Source organism: Tamandua tetradactyla, chromosome 26 (assembly GCF_023851605.1).
Source record: "Tamandua tetradactyla isolate mTamTet1 chromosome 26, mTamTet1.pri, whole genome shotgun sequence".
Classification (NCBI taxonomy): Eukaryota; Metazoa; Chordata; class Mammalia; order Pilosa; family Myrmecophagidae; genus Tamandua; species Tamandua tetradactyla.
Window position 1 is genome coordinate 5,473,717 of NC_135352.1, and position 21,636 is coordinate 5,495,352.

Sequence of the window (21,636 nt, forward strand, 5' to 3'; positions counted from 1 at the left end):
CTCCTCCCTTGGGATGACACATTAGTCAGTGAGTGGTCTCTAGCTTCCCCAGAGATGATTTCTCAGTTATTGCTCCTATAGTTGAGGGAATAATGAAGAGCTGCAGGGAGGGGTGGTTGGCAGATAACAGGGCAGAGGAAGTTTCTCTCTCTCTCTCTGTTAACCCTGTTTTTCCCCAACCCCTGCAGGGCCCTACAAGACCTCTTAGTGAGGGGAAGTCTTCCCAGCTGTGCCTGAATGCAAATCCAAGCTCTCAGCTCAGTGGCCCTTGCCTCGCTCCTACCTGCAGCCGGTGGAGAGGCCCAGCACGGTTTCGGTGGCTGCCGTCTGAGCTCTCTGCTCAGCTACTCTCGGAGGAGGTCAGGTTTTCCTGTGGAACCTGCCAAGGCACCTTGTCGGTGTGCTCACCGCTGCCTGAAACCTTTTCCTCTTTCCGTCAGAGCTGGAGGCGGGCAGAGTGGGACGAAAGAGCTGTCACCTCCCCGCACCTGGACTGTGGCAGGTGTTTACAAAGACTACGGGAATTCACTGAACCTGGGAGGGTTCAGCACCCGCAGGATGGCCTGGCCCACTGTGAAACGGAGGGAGGGCCCGCCGGTGTCAGCACATCCCCCTGTGTAGACTGTGGGTTTATCACACTGGGAAAAGACCAGTTCTTTTTTTTTTTTTTTTTTAATTTGTTAATAAAACTAATCAACATACAATATGAACATTCTTTTTTTTATCACATAGTTGTATATTCAACATTATGATCATTTCTTAGAACATTTGTATTAATTCAGAAAAAGAAATAAAAAGGAAACAGAAAAAAATTCCTACATACCATACCCCTTACCCCTCCCTTTCACTGATGAATAGCATTTCAATCTACTACATTTATTTGAACAACTGTTCCCCCTATTATTTATCTTTAATCCATATGTTTTACTCATCTGTCCATAAGGTAAATAATAGAAGCATCAGACATAAGGTTTTCACAATCACAGTCACATTGAGAAAGCTATATCATTATACAGTCATCTTCAAGAAAACATGGCTACTGGAACACAGCTCTACATTTTTAGGCAGTTCCCTCCACCCTCTCCATTACATCTTGACTAACAAGGTGACATCTATTTAATGCATAAGAATAACCTCCAGCATAACCTCTCAACTCTGTTTGGAATCTCTCAGCCATTGACACTTTATTTTGTCTCATTTCTCTCTAATCCCCTTTCAGTCCAGAAGGTTTTCTCAATCCCTTGGTGCTGAGTCCCAGCTTATTCTAGGGCTTCTGTCCCATGTTGCCAGGAAGGTCCACACCCCTGGGAGTCATGTCCCACATAGAGAGGGGGAGGGCAGTGAATTTGCTTGTCGTGTTGGCTGAGGGAGAGAGGCCACATCTGAGCAACAAAAGAGGTTCTCTTGGGGGTGTCTCTTAGGCCTAATTTTAAGGAGGCTTAGCCTATTTACGGGGTTAAGTTCATATGAACAAACCTCAAGATTGAGGGCTCAGCCTTTTGCTTTGGTTGTCCCCACTGCTTGTAAGAATATCAAGAATTTTCCACTTGGGCAAGTGGAATTTTCCCCCATTCTCATCATTCCCTCAAGGGTACTTTGCAAATACTTTTTAATTCAGTGTTCAAATTCTTCTGGGATTTATTGGGGCATCACTCTGGACAAACCTAGAAAATCTCATGCCCTACTCAAGGTTCCATGTACTTATGGTGTTCAATTAAGCTGTCCACATACATTATATTAGGAGATGTATTAGTCGAAATATAAATTTTGTACCAAATAAACATTTTTTGCTTTAGTCTCACACATAAGTTAAAGTTTTAAAATATTAATTACCACCTATTTTCAACACCCTGCATTATTGACATTCCTTTGTTATTTCTTATGCAAAACATTTTAAAATTTGTACATTTAGTTACTATCATTCTATACTCTAGGCCTTCCTAGATTATATCATCTCAGTCTTTATCATCTATCTTTCCTTCTGATTTCATTTGTGCCCCCAGCCCTCCTCCCTCTATCATTCTCACACTCAGCTTCATTCAGTGTTCTAACATTATTGTATGACAGTTAGGTAGTATTGTGCTATTCATTTCTGAATTTTTATAATTAGTCCCGTTGCACAATCTTTATCCCTTCAGAAAAAAGACCAATTCTTAAACTGAGTGATCAGTAAGTGAGCCTTGAGGGACCATGGGCTCTGACCCGCAGGAGGGTGGAAAATAACCACCCAGCTCTCTAAAGGGGCAATAAACAGCTCCGGTGCACTTTGTCCTGTGCTAGAGCTCCTGGCTTCTCTCTTCTGGACAAATTTCCAGTTCCATAAGCCCCATTCCTGTGCCTTAACCCCAGCCTGTGTCCAGAATCTAGATGAGAAGGATCTCGATTTCTCCCCATGATGGTTGGGGAGGGGGTAATGGGTTGAGGCAGCCCTGCCCTCCCCACACATACCACCTCTTGCTTTAATCACAGAGTCTATTTGTGTCTGACAGAAACTCAACCACGTGAGGGCATAAGGTGCTAATGATTTTTCCTTCCTCTCGTGCTTCCCCCACCCCTTGTCCTCTAACCCTTTCCATGAGTGGAAGAGATGCTTTGTTTCATACTCAGTAAGTGAGGCTGTCCACAAGGTTTCATTCCTTGTCCTCTTCTACCGTGGGAGCACCACTAAAAACCTGAGTGTGGGTGATGGGGGAGGAGGCAAGACCAGAACTGAGAAACCTACTTCAAGAGTGAGTTTTAACCCCCAATCTGTGATTTTGTACAGCTGGGACATAGTGTAGCAGTGGACAGGTAGGGCATACAGATCAACTTAAAATTTAGGATCAATTTAGAATAGGCCCCAGCTACAGGCAAGGGGTGGGTAGATGGGACTGAAGTCCCCAGGTGAAATGAATGAAGCAGCCCCTGGGCTACTTCTACTCATACCTACCTTACAACCTGAAGTACAGCCTGATCATGTTACTGCTCAAAATCCTATGAAAGCTGGCTCTCCCCAGTCTAACACTATGGGACAAACTTCTCAACCTGGTTTTCATGATTTATAGGAACTGGGCCCACTTACCACGGCTGTCTTATCCCCATGTTCCACTCCTCCAGTGTCCTTCTAAAACAGCCTACATTCCAGCCAAATCGGGTGCCTCTAATCCCCAAATATTCATGAACTCTCTGGACTCCATGACTTTGCTTAAACGTTTCTCCTTCTATTTCTTCCTAAAACACTCTCCCAACTGTTCCCTTCTCTGCCCATCAAATTGTGTATTTTTAAGGCCCAACTCAATGCCACTCACTCATAAAAATCGACCTGCTTAGTGAAATCGCTCTCCTCAAAACATCCAAAGCACGTTTACTCACACGGGACTTCCTTTACAGCATTGTCATGGTGTGCCTTAGAAACTGATTCCATTCAGCTCTGTTCCCATAGGAACTCCTCCCACAGGCCTGGCACAGAGTAAGTTCTCAATAAATCATTATGGTGCTGAAATGAGCCGGGAGGTTGAATGAGATTAGTGGAGCCTTAAGAAGGGGAAATGGCACCCAAACAATAGAGTTCTGGTAGGCTTTCCTGCCCCTTACATAGCTGGTGCCTCCTTCCCTTCTCCTGTCTATCAACATCAAATATTTACGGCATACTAAACATACCTATCCCACACCGTAGCCACCTTTGGTTGCAAATCTGAGAGGCATACACTCTGCCATCCCAATGTTCTACATGGCAAAAGGAAATGTCACATACTCATGGTTGGCTGGAATAAGCTGCAAACTCTTCAAGTCAATAGTACCTCCTAGTACCTACTGTGTACCCAGCTTTCTCCTAGGGTCTGTGAAGGAGACACAAGAGACTAAGCCACCAGGTCCCTGCCCTCAAATGTGCCATAGGAAGTCAAACCTCGGAGAAATCTGAGTGAAGCCTGGCAACAGGTAGAAGTTGGGTAGGCAGAAAGGATAGCAAGGGCAGCCAAGGGGACAACATAGAGAGTTCAGGTCTGGAGGTGGGAAGATTATCTGGGCTAAAGATTTGTTTGTTCATGAGATAAAAGAGCTGGAGTTAGGGTGAGGCTAAAATAGGAAATTCCTGAAATCTCTAAATCTGAGGTTAATGCAGTTGGTGGTTGTTTTCGTTTCCTTTGTTACTAAAGCAAATACCATACAATGGATTGGCTGAAACAACGGGAATTTACTGGCTCAGTCTTGAGGCTAGACATCCAGAATCCAGGCATCAGCAAGGCAATGCTTTCTCTGTGAAGACTGTGGGGTTCTGGTCTGAGGCTGGCTGCTGGGGAACCTTGGCCCTTGGATTTTCTGTCACAGGGCAATGCCCAGGAAGGTGTTTTTCTCCTTTCTCTTCTGGGTTCCTTTGACTTTTGGCTTCTTCCCATGACGTCTCTCTGTCTGAATGTCACTCTGTTTATAAAGGTGTCAAATAATCTGGGTTAAAGTCCAACCTGATTGAGTTGAGGCCACACCTGAACTGAAGGAAACTTCAGGAGATCCCATCTACAATGGGTTCACACCCACCAGGATGACAACCAAGAACATGTTCACACTGCGGTACACAGTTCAGTCCGCCAACGGTGTGAAGCATTGCCGCAGGGTGAAAAGAAGGCTAGAGGAGCGATGTGCAGTGTGGATCAGAGGGTCACGCACCTGGACACCAGCTGGGCAACCAGCAGTAGTCCAAGATCGGGTTCCGGAAGAAGCCAAGGGTGCAATTAGAACATCAGACCAGGAGTTCAGAGACCTGGGTTCCAGTCCTGGATCTGCTGTGGGCTCTTGACCAAGTCCCTTCTCTGTTCTGGGCCTTTCTTTAGATGTGACCTTCACAAACTGACAAGGACAGTTGACCCTGTAAACTGGGACTGGAAATGAAGGCAAGCTGCCATGCTAATGGACATTTGGAAGAATGAAGTGGCTTACTGGGTGCCCAGAGATAAAGAGGAGGGAGGGACAAAAGAGGGCTCCTCCAGGAGAAACGGGGAACCTGGGGAAGTCCCTGGGGTCCTATACTTTGGCAATCCCATTTTCAGTTCCTTCTTTTTTTCCTTTCCCCAGTTTGGCCTCGCCTTATTTGGTAAGGGTAGGGCAAAATGGGACACTCCCACCCGGACATCATCACCCCCTCCCCCCCGTACCTTCCTCTTTTCAGATTTGCAAAGGATCTTCCTCCTTTCCCGTCCACCTGACACCATTTCTGCACCCAACTTCCTCGCCTTCCTTCTCATCTTCATGGTTACCAGGCACTGTGCTAAGAACGTTAATTCATTTTTTTTTTTTTTTTTAGATAATTGTGATTTCATTTTACAGACGAAGGTACTGAGACTTAAAAATGCTAAGTGATCTGCACCGGGTCACTAGCCTACCAAACGACGCTGAGGGGATTAGAAATTAGGTCGGACTCCCAAGTCACGGTTTTGGCAAGGTCCTGTTCGGCCGTGCGACCCTCGGCATCCCGGCAACGCATCGCTCACCCACCGCCTCCCAGACCGGAATTCTGGAAGGCTCAGCCCCTTCCCACGCATTCTCCTGGCTCCCGCCCTCCCCCCGGCATTCCGGGTGCACTGAGCTGCGTGCGCGCCGGAGGCGGGGCGGGAGCGCCGGCAGGTGGGGCGGGGTCCCGACAGGGGAAGGCGGGCCCCGGCGGGGGCGTGGCCGGAAGCTTTAAAGAGGCCCGTAGGGTCGCCCGGGCGCGCCGGAGAGGCTGTGGGGCAGGGTTATCTCCTCTTCGTCCGGGGGTGGGCGGCGGGTCGGTCACCATGTCCCTGGCGGCTTCTGCGGGCCGGGGCCCGGGGGTCGTGTGGTCCCCAACCCACGTGCAGGTGACGGTGCTGCAGGCGCGGGGCCTGCGGGCCAAGGGGCCGGGGGGCACGAGCGACGCGTACGCTGTGATCCAGGTAGGCAAGGAGAAGTACGCCACCTCGGTGTCGGAGCGCAGCCTGGGCGCGCCCGTGTGGCGCGAGGAGGCCACCTTCGAGCTGCCGCCGCTGCTGTCCGCCGGGCCCGCGGCCGCCGCCACCCTGCAGCTCACCGTGCTGCACCGCGCGCTGCTCGGCCTCGACAAGTTCCTGGGCCGCGCGGAGGTGGACCTGCGGGAGCTGCACCGCGACCAGGGCCGCAGGAAGACCCAGTGAGTGCGCGCCGAGGGAGGGGAGCTGAGTGGAGGCAAGGGGCCGGCGGGGGAAGGGGCGGATCTTTGCGGGGGAGGGGGGACGTGTGGCCTCGGCGCTGGGATCCGTTTAGAGCTAGCGTGGCGATCACGGCCTTTTGCGTTCCCGGGGGACTGGTGAGGTGACTCTTCGAGGCGGGCCCCTCGATAAATAACAGTGCTCTCAGTAGCTTCGAGTCCTCGGCTGTTGCGCCCCAGCCCTCGCAGCCTTTGAGCTCTTGGAAACCTGGGGCGGCACCTGGGGCGTTTTGTAACCCGTGGAACGCCACTCCGTGCCTGGCACATAGTAAGCACTTGGTGGGTTTTTGATGAATTGAAAATGTCTGTGGGCAGGGGAGTTTCTCTTATTAATGATAGTGTGTGTGTGTTTACTACATACATTAATGTACGTGGCAGATGCCCTCGCTGGACCGGACACCTGGAGCTGAGATTGGACGGGCCAGGGCGCAGCGAGGGTTAACCGGAGTGAGACCCGCCGCCTCCTGGCCCCCCAAGCTAACCCAGGGACCCAGTGAGAGCATTACAGTGGGGGGTGAGGGGGAGAGGGCGGGGGCGGGGAATGCAGGCCGTCCTATGACAATTACCCCCATTCTCCAAAAAGTTGGTGAGGAGAATTCAGCTCTCCAAAAAGAAGGTTAGAATAATTTGGGCTTTCTTTTGTGGTTGCAAATATTAGCAGTTTGCCCTGGACGCTAGATCAGCCATAATTTCCCGATGATGGCCAGAGCCAGGGTCAGTCTTAGCCAAGCCAGCTGGGAAGTAGGCGTGGCTTTCTTTTGGAGTTTGCTAGGCCCCTCGCTCTGGGCCACTCTTGGGTGGGTGGGGAGGGGGTGCGGGGGTGTGTGTGTGACTGCTCATCTGTACTTCCCCAGTCGAGGGTTCAGGGTCAGGGTATCTCCTTTCCTCCCGGAAGGAGGCAAAAACTAATTCACCCCATGGTGACAAATTTGTTCTCTTTCACAGGTGCTGGGAAAGGATAATGCTTAACCCCAGGGAACAATTGATAGCTATGCTCTGGTATACCAGACGTAAGCCTTGTTTAGTTTACATCGGTACTTTGCTGGATCTTCTAGAATATAAGCCAGTCGTATCTTACCCCCTAAACCCTACCATTTATGAAGCACGCTGAGTCACCTTGTGCCTTTTAGATATGCATGATATTTTAACTTTCTCTTGGGAGGGTTTGAAGTTGGCAGGCTCCCTTGTCCAGAGGGTGAGTCCAGTTTCAGCATGCATGCTTGCAAAGAATATACCCAATTTGCCTGACTGACCCAACGATGCTTTTCTGGACTCAAATCGGATAAAATAGAGAGCCTCGATGTGCAGACGGATTGGAGGATCTCTTGTCATCAATTTACCAGCTATAAGGGGAGCAGTGTCCAGGGCTGAAGCAGTGCTCATTTTCCACCTGATTAAATGACACTGGGGCCTTAGGTTGGCTTTCATTCCCGCTTCACCTGGGTGCTGTAGATATGTAGAAATTAACCTCCAAATCTGCCGTCTGTTTGCCATGGAGTATTTTATGCCCTTGAAAGATAGACTGCATCTCCCTGCCAGAGATGGGAATTCCAGATTCCTGTGTCCGGTACCTGCTTTGATCCTGACTCATTGTTGGGCTTCAGGCTGCTTGGTCTCTAAACACCCAAATTTCCCTATTCATAAGTGGAGCTTGTTGACGGGCTTAACGGATAGCTCAAGATGGTTCTGTATTAATGGAGCCATTGTGTAGATTCAGAAGGCTCTATAACTGCATTGTGAGGGAGGAAAACCTCTTTAAGCTCCATTTTTCAGAAAGGTTCAGCCTCTGCATCTTCATTTTTCTCGTTCTCTCTGATGTAATCCTAAACCTCGTTGGTTACTGCTGTCTCTATCATATGAGCTGATTACACTGAGTCACAGTATCGACTTGCAGAGAGGTGGTGCTTTGTTGATGGTTTTTTTATAACTGCAGAGGAAGGCTTCTTTGCTTCTCTACCATTAGGTGAGATTACAGGCTTCCCACTTATCACTTCCTGGGGTTTTCCAAGGGACTGTGGCAACCCTATTCAGCTAAGCCTGTCTGCTGCCCGGGTACATCACTTGGCTGCCCGAAACAGCTAAGCTTTGGAAAATGAGATCAGCACGTCTTCACTCAAGATAGCACTGGAGATGCAGAAGTTTAACAGAAACTGGTTGGGCCAGGAAAGTCACCTGAACCAGTTATTAATGGTTGACTCCACCTTAGACATTAAAAACCAGAAACAAAAGAAAAACTCAGACCTTGGTTCTATGAGAGTTGTGTGTGTGCATGTGTGTCTGTTTTAGTTTCGAGTGAAAAAGAGGTGCTGCTACAGAGATTGACTTTTGTCCTGGATTCAGAAGCTGAAACTCAAGGCATTAAGAACTAACTGTTTTAATATTTCTGTTTGCTCATTTGATAAGCCCCCATCTATCATATTTATTTGGAGTCAAGAGAATGTGCTTTTTATCTTGTCTCAGAATTTGCAGACCTCAAATTTAATGCGATGACACACCACTAAAACACCAGAGACTGACAAACAGATAGAATACGTTTACTAGGGAAGAGTGCATGCCCTTTGAGTTAAGAAGAAATTGGAACGAATTGGTTTTACACTTAAACATCTGCTAGACATGTGAGATCTCAGTGTGCCTTGATTACATGGGAATCACTTGATTCCATAGTCATACCACAAACCTGAATCAGAGAGGCAGAATCAGATAACCATATGTAGGATTCTTTGCTCAGCTCTCTAGTCTTATGTAGTTGAGATCCAGGGTTGCTAAAACCCTTTTAGCATACTAAGCAACAAAATTGGGGTAAGTGGTCTCTAAGGACAGATTAAAACATCTATTCAGCCTAGTGAATGGAAGGCCCTTGCGTAATTAAATATCATGAAACTTAATAGTGTAACAGTCTTCTAGATAGAAAGAACTTGAATGATGGTTTTTTTATTTCTGTTGAAGACTGGAGAAGGAATTCAGTTGCATATGAAAGGATTTGTATATTGTAAAGGTTAGATAGTTTGAAGTGCTATTAAGTACAGTGAGATGCTGAAATAAGTTGCCAAGAGAAATTTGGATTATCAAAAAGAAATAAGGGCTAGAGAGTTATTTTTCTGGAAGAATTGAGTGCATAGAAATCACTTTGATGACCACTGAGATCTATAATTCACAAATTATGAGAAATCAATGTCTGCGCCTTTAGGCTTCATAAGCACATTTAGAGTTTCATAGCAGACTGGAAAATCCGAGCAAGGTTGTTACTGGTTAAGTCTTTCCTTTCTTGGGATTCCCCTGAAAGGTAACATTGGGTCTTCCTGGAAACCCTCCCACCTCTCCCCAGCCACAGTCCCCTCCCACTCTAGTTCAGAAAACTCATAGCTGTGTGCTTAAGACTGAATTCTCTGTAGGATCTGGGATAAACAACTCTAACCTGCTTAGTAACGGAATGAAATGACTAAGAAAAGGGAGGCTAACCTCACAGTTATTGTTTGACTGATGTAAAAGATGTTGCTTGCTGTTTCTTTTTATGGTATTTATTTGGTTATGATTTCATTTAAAGACATCCAGTTAGCATGGGGTAAACTGCCCTTTTTCCTTCTCATCTCTAAAATTCGTCCTTTTTTTTTTTAGTAAATATTTTTTAATACCTACCACATGCCAGGCATTGGGTAGGCAGTGTAAACAGAGGTGAACAAAACTGGCGTGATCCCTTCCCTCATGAAGCTTAGTCTTGAGTGGGAATGGGAGAGAGACATTTAAACAAATGACCTCATAGATGAAGAATCATGTCTTGTGATTAGTTCTTTGGATGAAGAGGAGAGTGTATTGTAAGAGAAAAGAGCAGGAAAGCCATGATTTAAAGAAGGAGACCTTTGTAAGGTTGAGACCCAAAGAATGAATTTTTCCAGTGAACCATGGAGGGAATAGGGGAAGCAGTCTGTGCAGAGGCTCCAAGGCAGGACCATCTGAGGAGCTGGAGCGGTTGTGTAAAATGATACTGGGGAGCAAGGTAGGACTTGAGTGTGAGACTATTGGAATAATCTAGATGAGAGGTAATGGTGGTTTGGGCTAGACTGAGAGTATGAAGATGGACAGAAGTTGATGGATTTCAGAAATATTTTGGAGGTTCAGTTGACCTGACTTGAGAGCAGTTGGATGCAAGAGGGAGTAAGTGAGAAGAGGTAATAAGAATGGACAAATAAAAAGGAGAGCTTGGCATTAAAAGTGAGCCAGGAATGGTGGCTGCTTTCTTTTCCCAGTAGTCACTTGTGATAAAGGGTGGGGTCACCATTACAAAGGCAGCTTTGGCCAGTGGCATCCAAAGTTGCATCTTCTGTTGGAGTGAATTAGTAGGAAATACCATTGAAACCAGACTGTGTGCACGTGTGTCCTCAAGTATTTATAGCTTTAATACAGGCTAAGTCTTTGTTTTGAAATAGTAGAGCTACTGTGATCTGACTGGTGTGCTCTGACACAGCTGAAGAAGTCAGTACTTCAAGGAATACAGGACTAAGAAAAGGAAAAAATAATATATAACATAAGGAAAGATAAATCCGTTAGTAAAAAATAGAACTGAGGCAAGTAAGTAAACCATTTAAATATTTTTCATAGGAGAGAAGGTAAATGTAGAAAAGAGTCATGCCTTTTCCATTTTGCTTAAACTTACTTTGGTAACTGACTTCTATTGTATTTCTATAACTACCAGCAGAGGATGGTTTTTGTAAAAAGTATCTGATATGTCATGTTAACTAATTATTAACTTAAACATGTTTTGATTACATTATAAGCAATACGAGTTTCTTAAAATGTTATAAACTCCAGCATATATTTGCTGACACCGCTCTTCCTTACCCTGTTATAATCTATTATAATTTTAGGTATCTTTTAAAATGCTGTACCTTTAGGCTTCATAAGCACATTTAGAGTTTCATAACAGGCTGGAAAATCCGAGCACCGTTGTTACTGGTTAAGTCTTTCCTTTCTTGGGATTCCCCTGAAAGATAACTTAATTGCAGTGTGTTCTGGAGCATTGTGCTTCCCACCTTGTACTTTTGGAGAGACACCTAGCTCTGGCTTAGCTCCAGAAGGGTTCAGAGCTTTAGCCCTAGGTGGAGAGAATGATAGGAGGTCATTGTAGGCCTTTTCTTCATTTTAGAGCAACTCCCTCACTTTTGATCTGGAACATGCCTCTGAACCTCAGGGCCCATGAGTTCCCCCCAGATCAACACCTAGACCCCTGAATGGGCCTGTGAAGAAAATGAGCTGCCAAACCATAGTCTGTCTTGGAAAAAACTTGGTCATGGGGTCGGCTTCCCTTGCGGTATCCTGGATCAGGGCTCAAGCCCCAGCCAACTCAGAAAGATCGAACTTGACTTCCACTTGCTTTTCCCTTGGGCCAGGGACACCTCTGTCTTGTTCTTTGCTGTGTGACCTAACACAGGAGCTCAGTAAATGTCTTTGTGAGAGCGCAGAGTGTGTGGGCGGGGGAGGGGGGGCGGTTCTTGTAGGCTCAGAATGGACGTGGAGACTCATTCAATCTTCCTTTGAGTTTAGTGAACAAAGTCTAGAGCTGTCCAAAGTATGAGGTCGAAACCCTGCCCCCACCCTCGGTTTTTCAGTTCTGGGTGTGGCTTCCTTATCACTGCCCTTTCTTAACATCAAAGGAGTGGGTTACCTTCTGCAGCTGGGTGGCTAATGATGCCTTTGGCAAAGGAGGCTGTTTTAGTCACTAATGAGACAAGAAATTCCTTTCCTGCAGGGAGAAGTCTGTAGATAATCTGTTAGAGAAAAATCCAGGGCTTTAGTCTCCAGGGTATCCCTGGGGGACACATTTAGGAATGTGCCTTGGAGAGAAAAAAAGGGCAGCTGTAATTAAGTGTCTTTTCCTGAACGCTGGCCTTTGAGTAGAGTAGGGGGGAAGCATTTATTAGAAATTCCAGGAAAACATTTCTAGAGGTAAGCTGCCACACACGTCACTTTAAGTCCTCTTTTATTTAAAAGGACATGGCTAGCTTCTAGGTAGAACAAGTAGGGCTTAAGAAAACCTGATCTGAAAGGCCTCTTGTTATGGTAAAGAATGGGTGTCCTGTTTGAAGGGCAGCGGCTAGCTGGGTCCTGGGACATTTCTCTAAGTGTGTCGGCTCCTAGAGCAGTGAACTGTGACATATGAGTCTCTAAAATGCAACTTTTCATTTTTACTAATTATTTGTTTTTAAATATACGACTTAAAAATGCCTTTTGGTGGTATTTTTCCCCCCAAGGTTAAGTTTGGACTTAAAAAAAATCACAAATACTCTGCTCCAGCGTCAGAAATTCTCATAGAAAGGAGTATGTGAAGTCGTTTTTTGGGGGGATGAGCGGTTGGAATGTTCTTTTAATGTCTGTCATGCTGAAGTTTACTTGTTTGTTTTTCTTTTGTCCTGGCCAAGGGATAGTGAGCCAGACTATTGCATGCTGTTTCACCCTTAAAGTCTCTTGCCTGAACAAATACATCACTGGTATTTACATTTGGGCTAATCTGATGGTAGACTCTTAATATCTGTGGCTTAAAAACATCCTATCAAATGATATAAAAGATAAGTTGATGAATTTACCATTCTCAGAGAATTTTTTTTTTCCCACATGGGCAGACACTGGGAATCGAACCCAGGCCCTCTGGCATTGCAGGCAAGCATTCCTGCCTGCTGAGCCACCGTGGCCCACCCTGTCAGAGAATCTTAAATGCTGACATCTGCTGTTTCCTTTAGTCTCAGCATACAAGAAGTTTCGTTTTGCTGTCAATTTAGAAAACATGTCTTGATGGATAAACTTAATTAAATATGCCATCTTGAATATGAGATATTTTGGGAGCCCTCTTTTTCTGGTTTCTTCTACCTATGTAGAACCCCTCTTCTGAGGATCATTAAATCTCTTGATAAATTACAGAAAAATATACACGATTATTGTATATAAAAAATTCTGATTTTTTTCTTTGTTTTACTTTTGGAAATTACATGATATAAACCAAATACAAAACTCTCTTCAAATGCAAATGAGTGTACTTTGTATTTGCATGGATAAATTTTGGATATATAGGAATGGGTTGATAGCTTAAATTATCCTTTGAGAACCATCTGAAAGGGGAGATAAACTGTGGTATGTATGCACTTTACAAAATATCATCTAGCCCTTAACAAAGATGGGTATGAAGATTGTAAGGCAATTTTACTTGTGAACAAGTAAAATTTGCATGCTGTTTTAGTTGCTAAAGCTGCCAGAATGCAATATACCAGAAATGGAATGGCTTTTAAAAAGGGAATTTATTATGTTACAAGTTGACTGTTTTAAGGCCATAAAAATGTCCAAACTAAGGTATCCAGAAAAAGATACCTTGACTCAAGAAAGGCCAATGTCTGTCACAAGGGAAGGCATGTGGCTGGCATCTGCTCGTCATTGTTCGTGGTTCTGTTGTTTCCAGCTTCTGATGCCTGTGATTTCCCCTCTGAGCATCTGGGTGCCCTCACTTAGCTCCTCTGGGACACTCAGTGGAATTGAGCCCCTTGTAAAAATATTTTTCAAATTCTCCTATGACATGTTTTGATAACCTTCCAAGAGAATTCTGTAGAGCAAATAATACAGAAAGGCCCAATAGCATTCTTAACCTGCTTTTTCTACTGTGTCTCTTCTACCATGTCTTTTACCAGTTCTGAAGATCGAGTTTGATGACTGTAGATGTTCTTTTGCGGCTGTTAGAATGGCTGCTTGTTTGTAGGGATTAGGCTTTAAAAAAAAAAAAAAAAAAGAAAGAAAGAAAGAGCCATTCGCTGCCCCCATGATTTAACAGGAGCATCCTCCAAGGATGAGCAGAGGCAAAGTTCCGGAATGTACAGGGAAGCCAGGTTGGTTGGCTGTAGTCTGTATTTAATGCTAGGTAATGTTGACCAGCAGCCTTCTTCAATAGTACAACTCGTTAAACCACATAGCTTCTGTAGAATACACTCCACAGACTTTTTATTGGCTGTAAACATCTGTCCCTGTTTGCTAAGGTACCATGAGAAGAAAGAGCAGGGACATTTTGCCCACATGGAGTGACTTTTCCAGAGCCGTTTTAAGATGTTCTCAAACACTAACCAAATGATTTTGAGCCTTGTTAGTATTCCCTGGGGGAAACAGTTGATGAACTGCTTTCTAAAATGTCTTCATCTGAGAAACAGCGAGTGCAGCGTCTGTCCCAGACACGATGGCGGGGTCTTTCCTCCTCTTCCGGCTTCCTTCCTCACCTGAGGCCGTAATCCCCTGCGTTGTGCTTGGTGACCTTGGAGACGTCGTGCTTGGTGACCATGGAGACGGCTGGTGCTCTACGGCCTGGTTGAGATTTTGAACCGGAAGTAGACCGTCCACGGCTGACTGGACGAAAAAAACGATCCCTTGAAATCACTAGAACGTCAGAAGTGTGCAAGTAACACATAAAGCTGGGGGTCCTCCTTGCTTTTGCCTTTCCTGGACCCTTCTTTGTTGAAGTCAAGGATGCTTTTTTTTTTCTGCTGGGGCATCCCTAATTAAGTGTTTTTATCTCCCCTGGGGGTTTAATTTAGCTGTGAAACTTAATTTGTGGAGAAATTGTATACTGTAGCAGGAGTTTCTCTTCATGGATCATTATTTTCTCGTGCTTCAGAAAAGAAAGCGGTTGTCCCAACCTAACAAACACTTCTTGGTATTGGGTGAGTCTGCCCTCTGTTTCCTTGAAAAGTGAGCTTTTCATGGGTTGGGGCCGGGCTCTTTTATCTTGGTGTTTCCAGTCCCTGGCATGCAGTAGATGCTCAAAAAACACACAAAACAGCACACAGAACTTGATTTGTATCTTTGAAACCATCATTTCTCAGTGTGTGTCCGTTCTCTGGAATGTTTTAAGGGAAAACCATGTTTTTTTTCCAGCTCCGGAAAGATTATTTTTGAGACATGCAAATCAGCCCTTTAAAAAAACAATTATTTGGTTATGTAAGAGATCATTTAAAGTGTTAATAGACTGTAAGATTTTTCCAGAATATAAGCTTAAACACACACACACAATCAACCAACTTGCTACATTGGGTTAGGATTTTTTCTATATATTCTGCCTTTTGGACTAGGGAAAGGGACCCAGCCCTGGTTTGTGAGCTGTGGCAAGCTCTCTGGGCCTGCCTAAAAGGTAATCCACCCCCCTACCTCACCCCCCATCCTACCTGGGCCGCCACCCCAGGCTGTGTTGCTCAGCTGGGACTTTATTATTCATGAACAACTTCCGTGAGGGCCGGGAATTAAGTGAACTGAAACCCAGAGGGGCAGACAGGCTTGAAATTGAATTGACGTGTTAAAAGCTACAGAAGGGTGAGACATTGAGGGACCCTGACTTTCACTATTCTTACCAAATTCTACCAGTGTTGGATAGCCTTTGCTTCAAGAGGTTTTGAATTTAGTGATAAGTATAACATGGTGATAGAAGGAATAATTCTGCTCCTTCTTTCCGGCTTTAATAAATTCCGATTTTTTTTTTTTTTTTAATTCTAAACATTTGTATGGAATGCCTACCTGCCTGGTTGCCTGGCTGCTTTTCGCATTCCAAAGCAGCCCTGTGTCTTTTCGTGGCTCCCTGGTATCTGGTTTTACGTTTGCACAGTTGCTGGAGTTTCTGTTCACACCTTCAGGTGGTGTTGGAAGTTTCCAGAACAAATCCCACTTTGATGCTCGGGGATTGGACCTGAGCGTCAGGTGTAACAGCCCCCTAGGGAGATTTCTGGGGTAGGCTGTAACTGCCCACAAAATAAACAGGCTTTGGCATGGTACTTTTGAAATGTGGGCTGGTCCTGAGAACTTTCAAGTGGCCTTTGAAGGCCTGTGGTTGTCTTGCCTGCCATCAGCAGAGTGCCCTGACTGACCCTCTTCCCTGGGTGGGGAGGTGCAACCTCTGCCACGTCGGCTGCTGTGGTCATCAGCTTGGCCCTCAGCAGCTTCCCCATTTCAGGTGCCTGCAATTGGTATTTACAGAAGTTCACCACCCATCATCACCAAGGCTACCAGTCAGCACGTGACTGTTAGAGGAGGAAATTATAAATAATCCTCTCAACATCTGAGTGACAAATATGCAAACTATTCCTGGCCAAGCCTTGGAAAATATATTGAAAAGGCATTAGGCCAGCAGGGCTGACGTTGTCTCTGAAGACCTTGCTTCTTCTAGCACCCAGTGCCGCCCCACTTGGGCCCCCTCCAGCTGTGGAGTGTGGTTTTAAAAACCACAAAAAACTTTTTTCCCCCCGAAGGGTCCGATATTTTATCTCACAGAACTTCATCAGATCTAGGATGCATTTTGTTAATTCAGTGTAAATTCTTGATAACTTTGTGTGTTGGACTTCATGTAATCATGATTGATTGGTTGATAGCAAGCTCTGGGTTCCCCCCTTCTCCTTTTGTGACATTTACATTAGAAGCTTAAATTTGTCTTAAAAAGAATTTAAATCTGAGCCCTTAAAACTGAGCTCTTTGTTTTGCAAAAGATAGAAGATAAGTTTGGAGAGAGAGTGCAAAGTGGGGGTCTTTGTGTAGGAGAACAAATGGGAGCTGTGGAGAAATGCAGAGCTGATTCAGTCCTGGCAGCTTAACAGTTGCATGATCTTATGCAAATTACCTAACTTCTGGGTTTGAAATCGTCATCTGTGGAGTGGGTACAATATACACTTCATACCATTCTCGTGAGACTTTTATGAGGATGTTTCTACATATGAACAGTGCCAGGAATGCTGGAGGAGCTGTTTAAATGTTAGTTTCCCACTTCCCTCTGCCCCTTTCCTTCAAGTGCAGAATGAGCTAAGATCCTGGGGAACACTGAGGTGCCCTTCAGCAAGAGGTGGCTGAAGGTGAAAAAGGAAGTTGTGCTTATTTGAGCAAAACCATCATTTCCTTAAAGGTCCCTGCCCTCAGCTCTTAAGTAGGTCACTGAACCCACATCAGAATGTGGGTTCTCGGTGTGTGGGAGTGACCCCATGGATGACTATCAGTAGACCTGTTTTTGGAGAAGTTTGTCCCGTCGTGTTTATGCTCTAACCTGTCTCACTTTCTTGCAGTTCAAGAAAGATATCAGGTTCCCAGATGAAAAATAAATACCAAGGGGAGCATTCCTTTTTCTAAAGTTTGTCTTTCAATGGTGTTGGGTTGATACAATATCATTTGCCATATCTCGAAGTAGTTTGCAAACGTCCAAGTGCAATATTTGAATAATGTTTGAAATGTTCTTTTTTCTGATTATTAAGCGAGGGAGGAATGCCTCCTTTCCAATTTCTCCCTCTCGCTTTCTCTTTTCTTTTACTTTGTCTCATATGTTCCAATTACTTCTTGCTAGAGACTGCTGCTTACAAGCTTCTGATTTTTTTCTGAGATTTGCATATACATTTGCACTTTCTTCTTAGCTATTTGGGGGTGGTCTTTTGCATTTTTACCCTACTGAAAGAAAATGCCAATCATAGGATATGACTTGATGGAATGTTAATTTTATTTTAAAAAAAGCTTGTAAGAAATAGCCCTTTATTGAATTCTAGGATATTAGGTAATTATATAGTTAGTACACAGGCAGACCTGATCTTTGTCTAATGGTGTCTTCTCAAAAATAAAACCACTGTTCTGCCCTTATTGCCCACCCCACCTGCTGCCCCTAAAGAGAGAGAGCATATGAGTGTTAAAAAATTGGTAGTAACAGAGAGAAGTGGCCAGTTGCTGGAATTAGAGATTGCTCTAGTTTGCTAGCTGCTGGAATGCGATATACAAGAAACAGAGCGGCTTTTTAAGGGGGAAATTTATTAAGTGGCAAGTTTACAGTTCTAAGGCTGTGAAAGTGTCCAAATTAAGACACCTGCAAGAGGTTACCTTTACTCAAGAAAGACCGATGAAGTTCCAGGTTTCTCTCTCAGCTGGAAAGGCACCTGATGAAGTCTACTAGCTTTCTCTCCTGGCTTCCTGTTTCATGAAGCTCCCCCGGGAGCGTTTTTTTTCTTCATCTTCAAAGGTCTCTGGCTGCATGGGCTCTCCTGGTTCTCATGGCTCATAAGCTTTTTCTAAAACGTTTCCTCTTTTAAAGGATTCCAGTAAACTAATCAAGACCCACCTGGAATGGGTGGAGTCACATCTTCCTCTAATCAAAGGTTAATACCCACAGTTGGATGTATCACATCTCCTGGAGATAACCCAATCAAGTTTCGAACCTACGGTACTGAATAGGGATTAAAAGAAACAGCTGCCTCCACATTATGAATCATGATTAAAACATGTCTTTTCTAGGGTGCATAATCGTTTCAAACTGGCACAGAGATGATTGGTGAAAATTGTTTAGGCTCTTTAGCTCAAAGGTAATCCTCGGTCTTTCTCTTTGTAGATGGTATACCTTGAAATCCAAACCGGGAAAGAAGGAAAAAGAGCGAGGCGAAATCGAGGTCGACATCCAGTTTATGAGAAACAATTTGACTGCCAGCATGTTCGACCTTTCCGTGAAAGACAAGTCTCACAATCCATTTGGAAAACTGAAGAACAAGCTCAAAGGCAAGAATAAGGATGCCATCTCTGATTCTGCTTCAGCCATCATCCCCAGCACGGCACCGTCAGCCGACAGTGATGACGAGTCTCCTACTAAAGACAAGAAAAAGAAATCGAAGATCAAGACCTTGTTTTCCAAGTCCAATTTGCAGAAAACACCACTTTCCCAGTCCATGTCCGTTCTGCCTACTTCAAAGTCAGACAGAGTGATGCTTCGTCCTGGCAACTTTCAGTCCCGCTGGGGAGATGATGACAATGAGGACGAGTCGTCTTCTGCCTCTGACAGTGAGTTCCTTCCTTTTTCACTAGGCTTCTCTTCCTCACTGTGGCCTAGTTTGCTTTGAGAGAGAGAAATAAAACTTAAGAGAATAATTTGGCTTTTCAGTTACTAAAATGATGATATGGTGGTAGAGGTAGTAGTGATGGAGGCGGTGGTAGAGGTGGTGTTGGTGGTGGAAGTGGTAGTGGTGGTAGAGGCGGTGGTGGTGGTTGGTGGGGGTAGAGGTGGTAGGGGCAGCGGTGGTGGTGGTGGTAGAGGCGGTGGTGGTAGTTGGTGGGGGTAGAGGTGGTAGGGGTAGTGGTGGTGGTAGTGGTGATGATGGGGTAATCTCTACTTTCTAAGCCTTCTGATTTTCTAAGACTGTATTAAAAATACAGTAAAAATACTGTATTAAAAATAACTTCTGGGGTGTACAGGTGGAAGACCCAGGTTTAATTTCCGGACCATGTACTCGCACACAAAAAAACGACAACTTCAAAATTGTCTGGCTTTATAACTGCTGTGCATTTGTACACATATTTGAAGCTAACAGAATGAATGCATCCAAGTTTTTTTTTGTTTTTTTAAGAGTAAAACTAAGGAAGCTTATAATTCTGACATTTCATTAATTCATCAGATATATTTTGAGTTCCTTTTATGTGCTTAACCTTCATGGGATGCATCCTAATGGAAGCTTAAAGAATCCAGTCCTCTTTATTTTGAATAAATTGTGTATTTTTAACTTCAATTTCAGAGACTAAATTCCTACCTCCCATTGACCCATTGTGTTCCTCTACCAAGAATGCTGTCCTTTTGCATTGTTTTAATGCAGGGTTTCTCAATCTAGGCATTAAGGACAGGTTGGCTGAGACAATTCTTTACTGCAGGAGGCTGTCCTGTGCACTGTAGGATGTTAGCAACATCCCTGGCTAAACCCAGGGGTAAATCTCTAACCCCCCTCGAAGAAGTAGAGATTGCCAAACTGGAAGCTGATGCAGAGTCCAACTCTGAACCACTAGATGCCAGTAACACCTGCCTTCCTTCCCTAAGTTGTGGTAACCAAAAGTGTATCTGGGTAGTTAAACAAACCGCTCGTTTAACTTCTTATCCCCTTTCTGTTCTTTGTCCCCCACCCGCCCCACAGTCATGACTCACAAAAGAACAGCAAGTGCAGATCCCAAGCAACTGAATCAGATCAACCTCAACCCTCCCAAGAAGGAAGGACTTTCCTTTCTTGGCGGCCTTCGGTCTAAGAATGACTTACTTTCCCACTCGAATGTCTGCATCAACGGGAACCATGTTTACCTGGAACAGTCAGAAGCTAAAAGCGAGACCAAAGACAGTAGCCCCTCATCCTCCCCATCCCCCCAGGGCTTCAGGAAGAAACATCTGTTCTCTTCCACTGAAAACCTGGCCCCTCGGTCTTGGAGGGAGCCTGGGGAAGCTGACAGGCAGCTCTCTACGTCTCCTACAAAAGACTCTTTGAAATCCATGTCTCTACCGTCGTACCGACCACTGGTCAGCAAAGATGTAAGGGAAAACATGGTGCCGGCAAATTTGGAGGCTGCCAAAGAAACCAAAGAGAGCAAGAAGCCAGAGAACAAGAAGTCCTCTCTGCTTTCTCTGGTGACAGGAAAGAAGGATGTGGCTAAGGTCAGTGAAGGCGAAAACCCCCCTGCCGTCCTGGGGAAGGTGAAGGAAGGCATACCTGTGGGAGTCAAACCAAAGGAGGATGGGTCCTGGCGTACCGAAGATGTTGTGAAAACATCTGAGAAAGATACTATAGCTGTTGTCTCTGGACGGGGTAAATCCATGAACCCTTTTGAAGAAGTGCAGATTGCAGAACCAGAAGCTGACCCAGAGACCAATTCTGAACCTAAACCACCTGTTACCTCTACATGGGCTCCGCAGACCAAAGCCGTCAAACCTCGGTTAGTCTTGCCTCTTTTTGTGAGGGTCTTCCTATCTCACTGCACATGGCATTTAGCAAGGCAATTGGCAGAGAAAATCTTGCTTATTATTCTGTGATGGTGGCCCAGGGTTGACGAGTCTAAGTCCCTACTGTTTGCCAGGCCTGCACAGATTGAAATAATCTTTCCCAGCCCAGAGCCATTGTCCATCTGGCATGGTTTGTCCTTCTCAATAGGATAATCAGACTCCAGCGGAAGTTCCTGCCATGGTTTGTAGCAGATTATGAGGGTCATCGGTTGGGAATACTAAGTTTTTTGGTTGGAGTATGTGCAGAACTTTGTTTAGTAAGGTTTTTTTTTTTTCTTTTTAGCACATTTGCCTCTTTCCTTCTCACACTTTGAGAAGGAAAGTGTGATAGACTGGCACAAGAGACCCTTGGTCCACTCTGGAGTGTGCCTGTGACATTTTTCTGTGTTTGCTCTGCACCTTGTTGCAAGGGTTTGAGCCTTGTGGGGTTTCTGCTTCTTGGCATGACTAACATTCGTACTAACAATATTTCCATGATCTGGGGTGCGAGAGACTTTTTTTGGAGATTCTGCTTTGATCTGATACACACACACACACACACACACGCATGCACGCAGATTGTTCCTCTTCAGAATCTGTACCTGTTGCCTTAAAGTCCATCTTTTGTGCTCTGAACATTTTAGGTGCCTCTGGCCCTGCAATAAGCAAATGCTAGGGGCTTTGCGCTTATCACCAAAGGAAA

The 21,636-nt window shown here is 45.0% G+C and overlaps 1 protein-coding gene across 7 annotated transcripts in view; it reads left to right on the forward strand.

Annotated features, from left to right (window-relative positions):
* The first annotated feature begins 5,672 nt into the window (after positions 1-5,672).
* The window catches only part of RAB11FIP1 (RAB11 family interacting protein 1), a 44,638-nt gene continuing 28,674 nt past the window's right edge, over positions 5,673-21,636 (forward strand). For 2 of the 7 annotated variants that reach the window (XM_077144235.1, XM_077144242.1), the window contains exons 1-3: positions 5,673-6,121; positions 18,540-18,982; positions 20,101-20,887. In XM_077144235.1, the coding sequence (XP_077000350.1) occupies positions 5,751-6,121; positions 18,540-18,982; positions 20,101-20,887 (1,601 nt within the window). In that variant the 5' untranslated portion in view covers positions 5,673-5,750. Of the gene's footprint in view, positions 6,122-6,231; positions 6,458-7,002; positions 10,173-11,652; positions 12,119-13,133; positions 14,863-18,539; positions 18,983-20,100; positions 20,888-21,636 lie in introns of those variants that run through there. The other 5 variants (XM_077144240.1, XM_077144237.1, XM_077144238.1 and 2 more) reach the window with 5 other exon arrangements.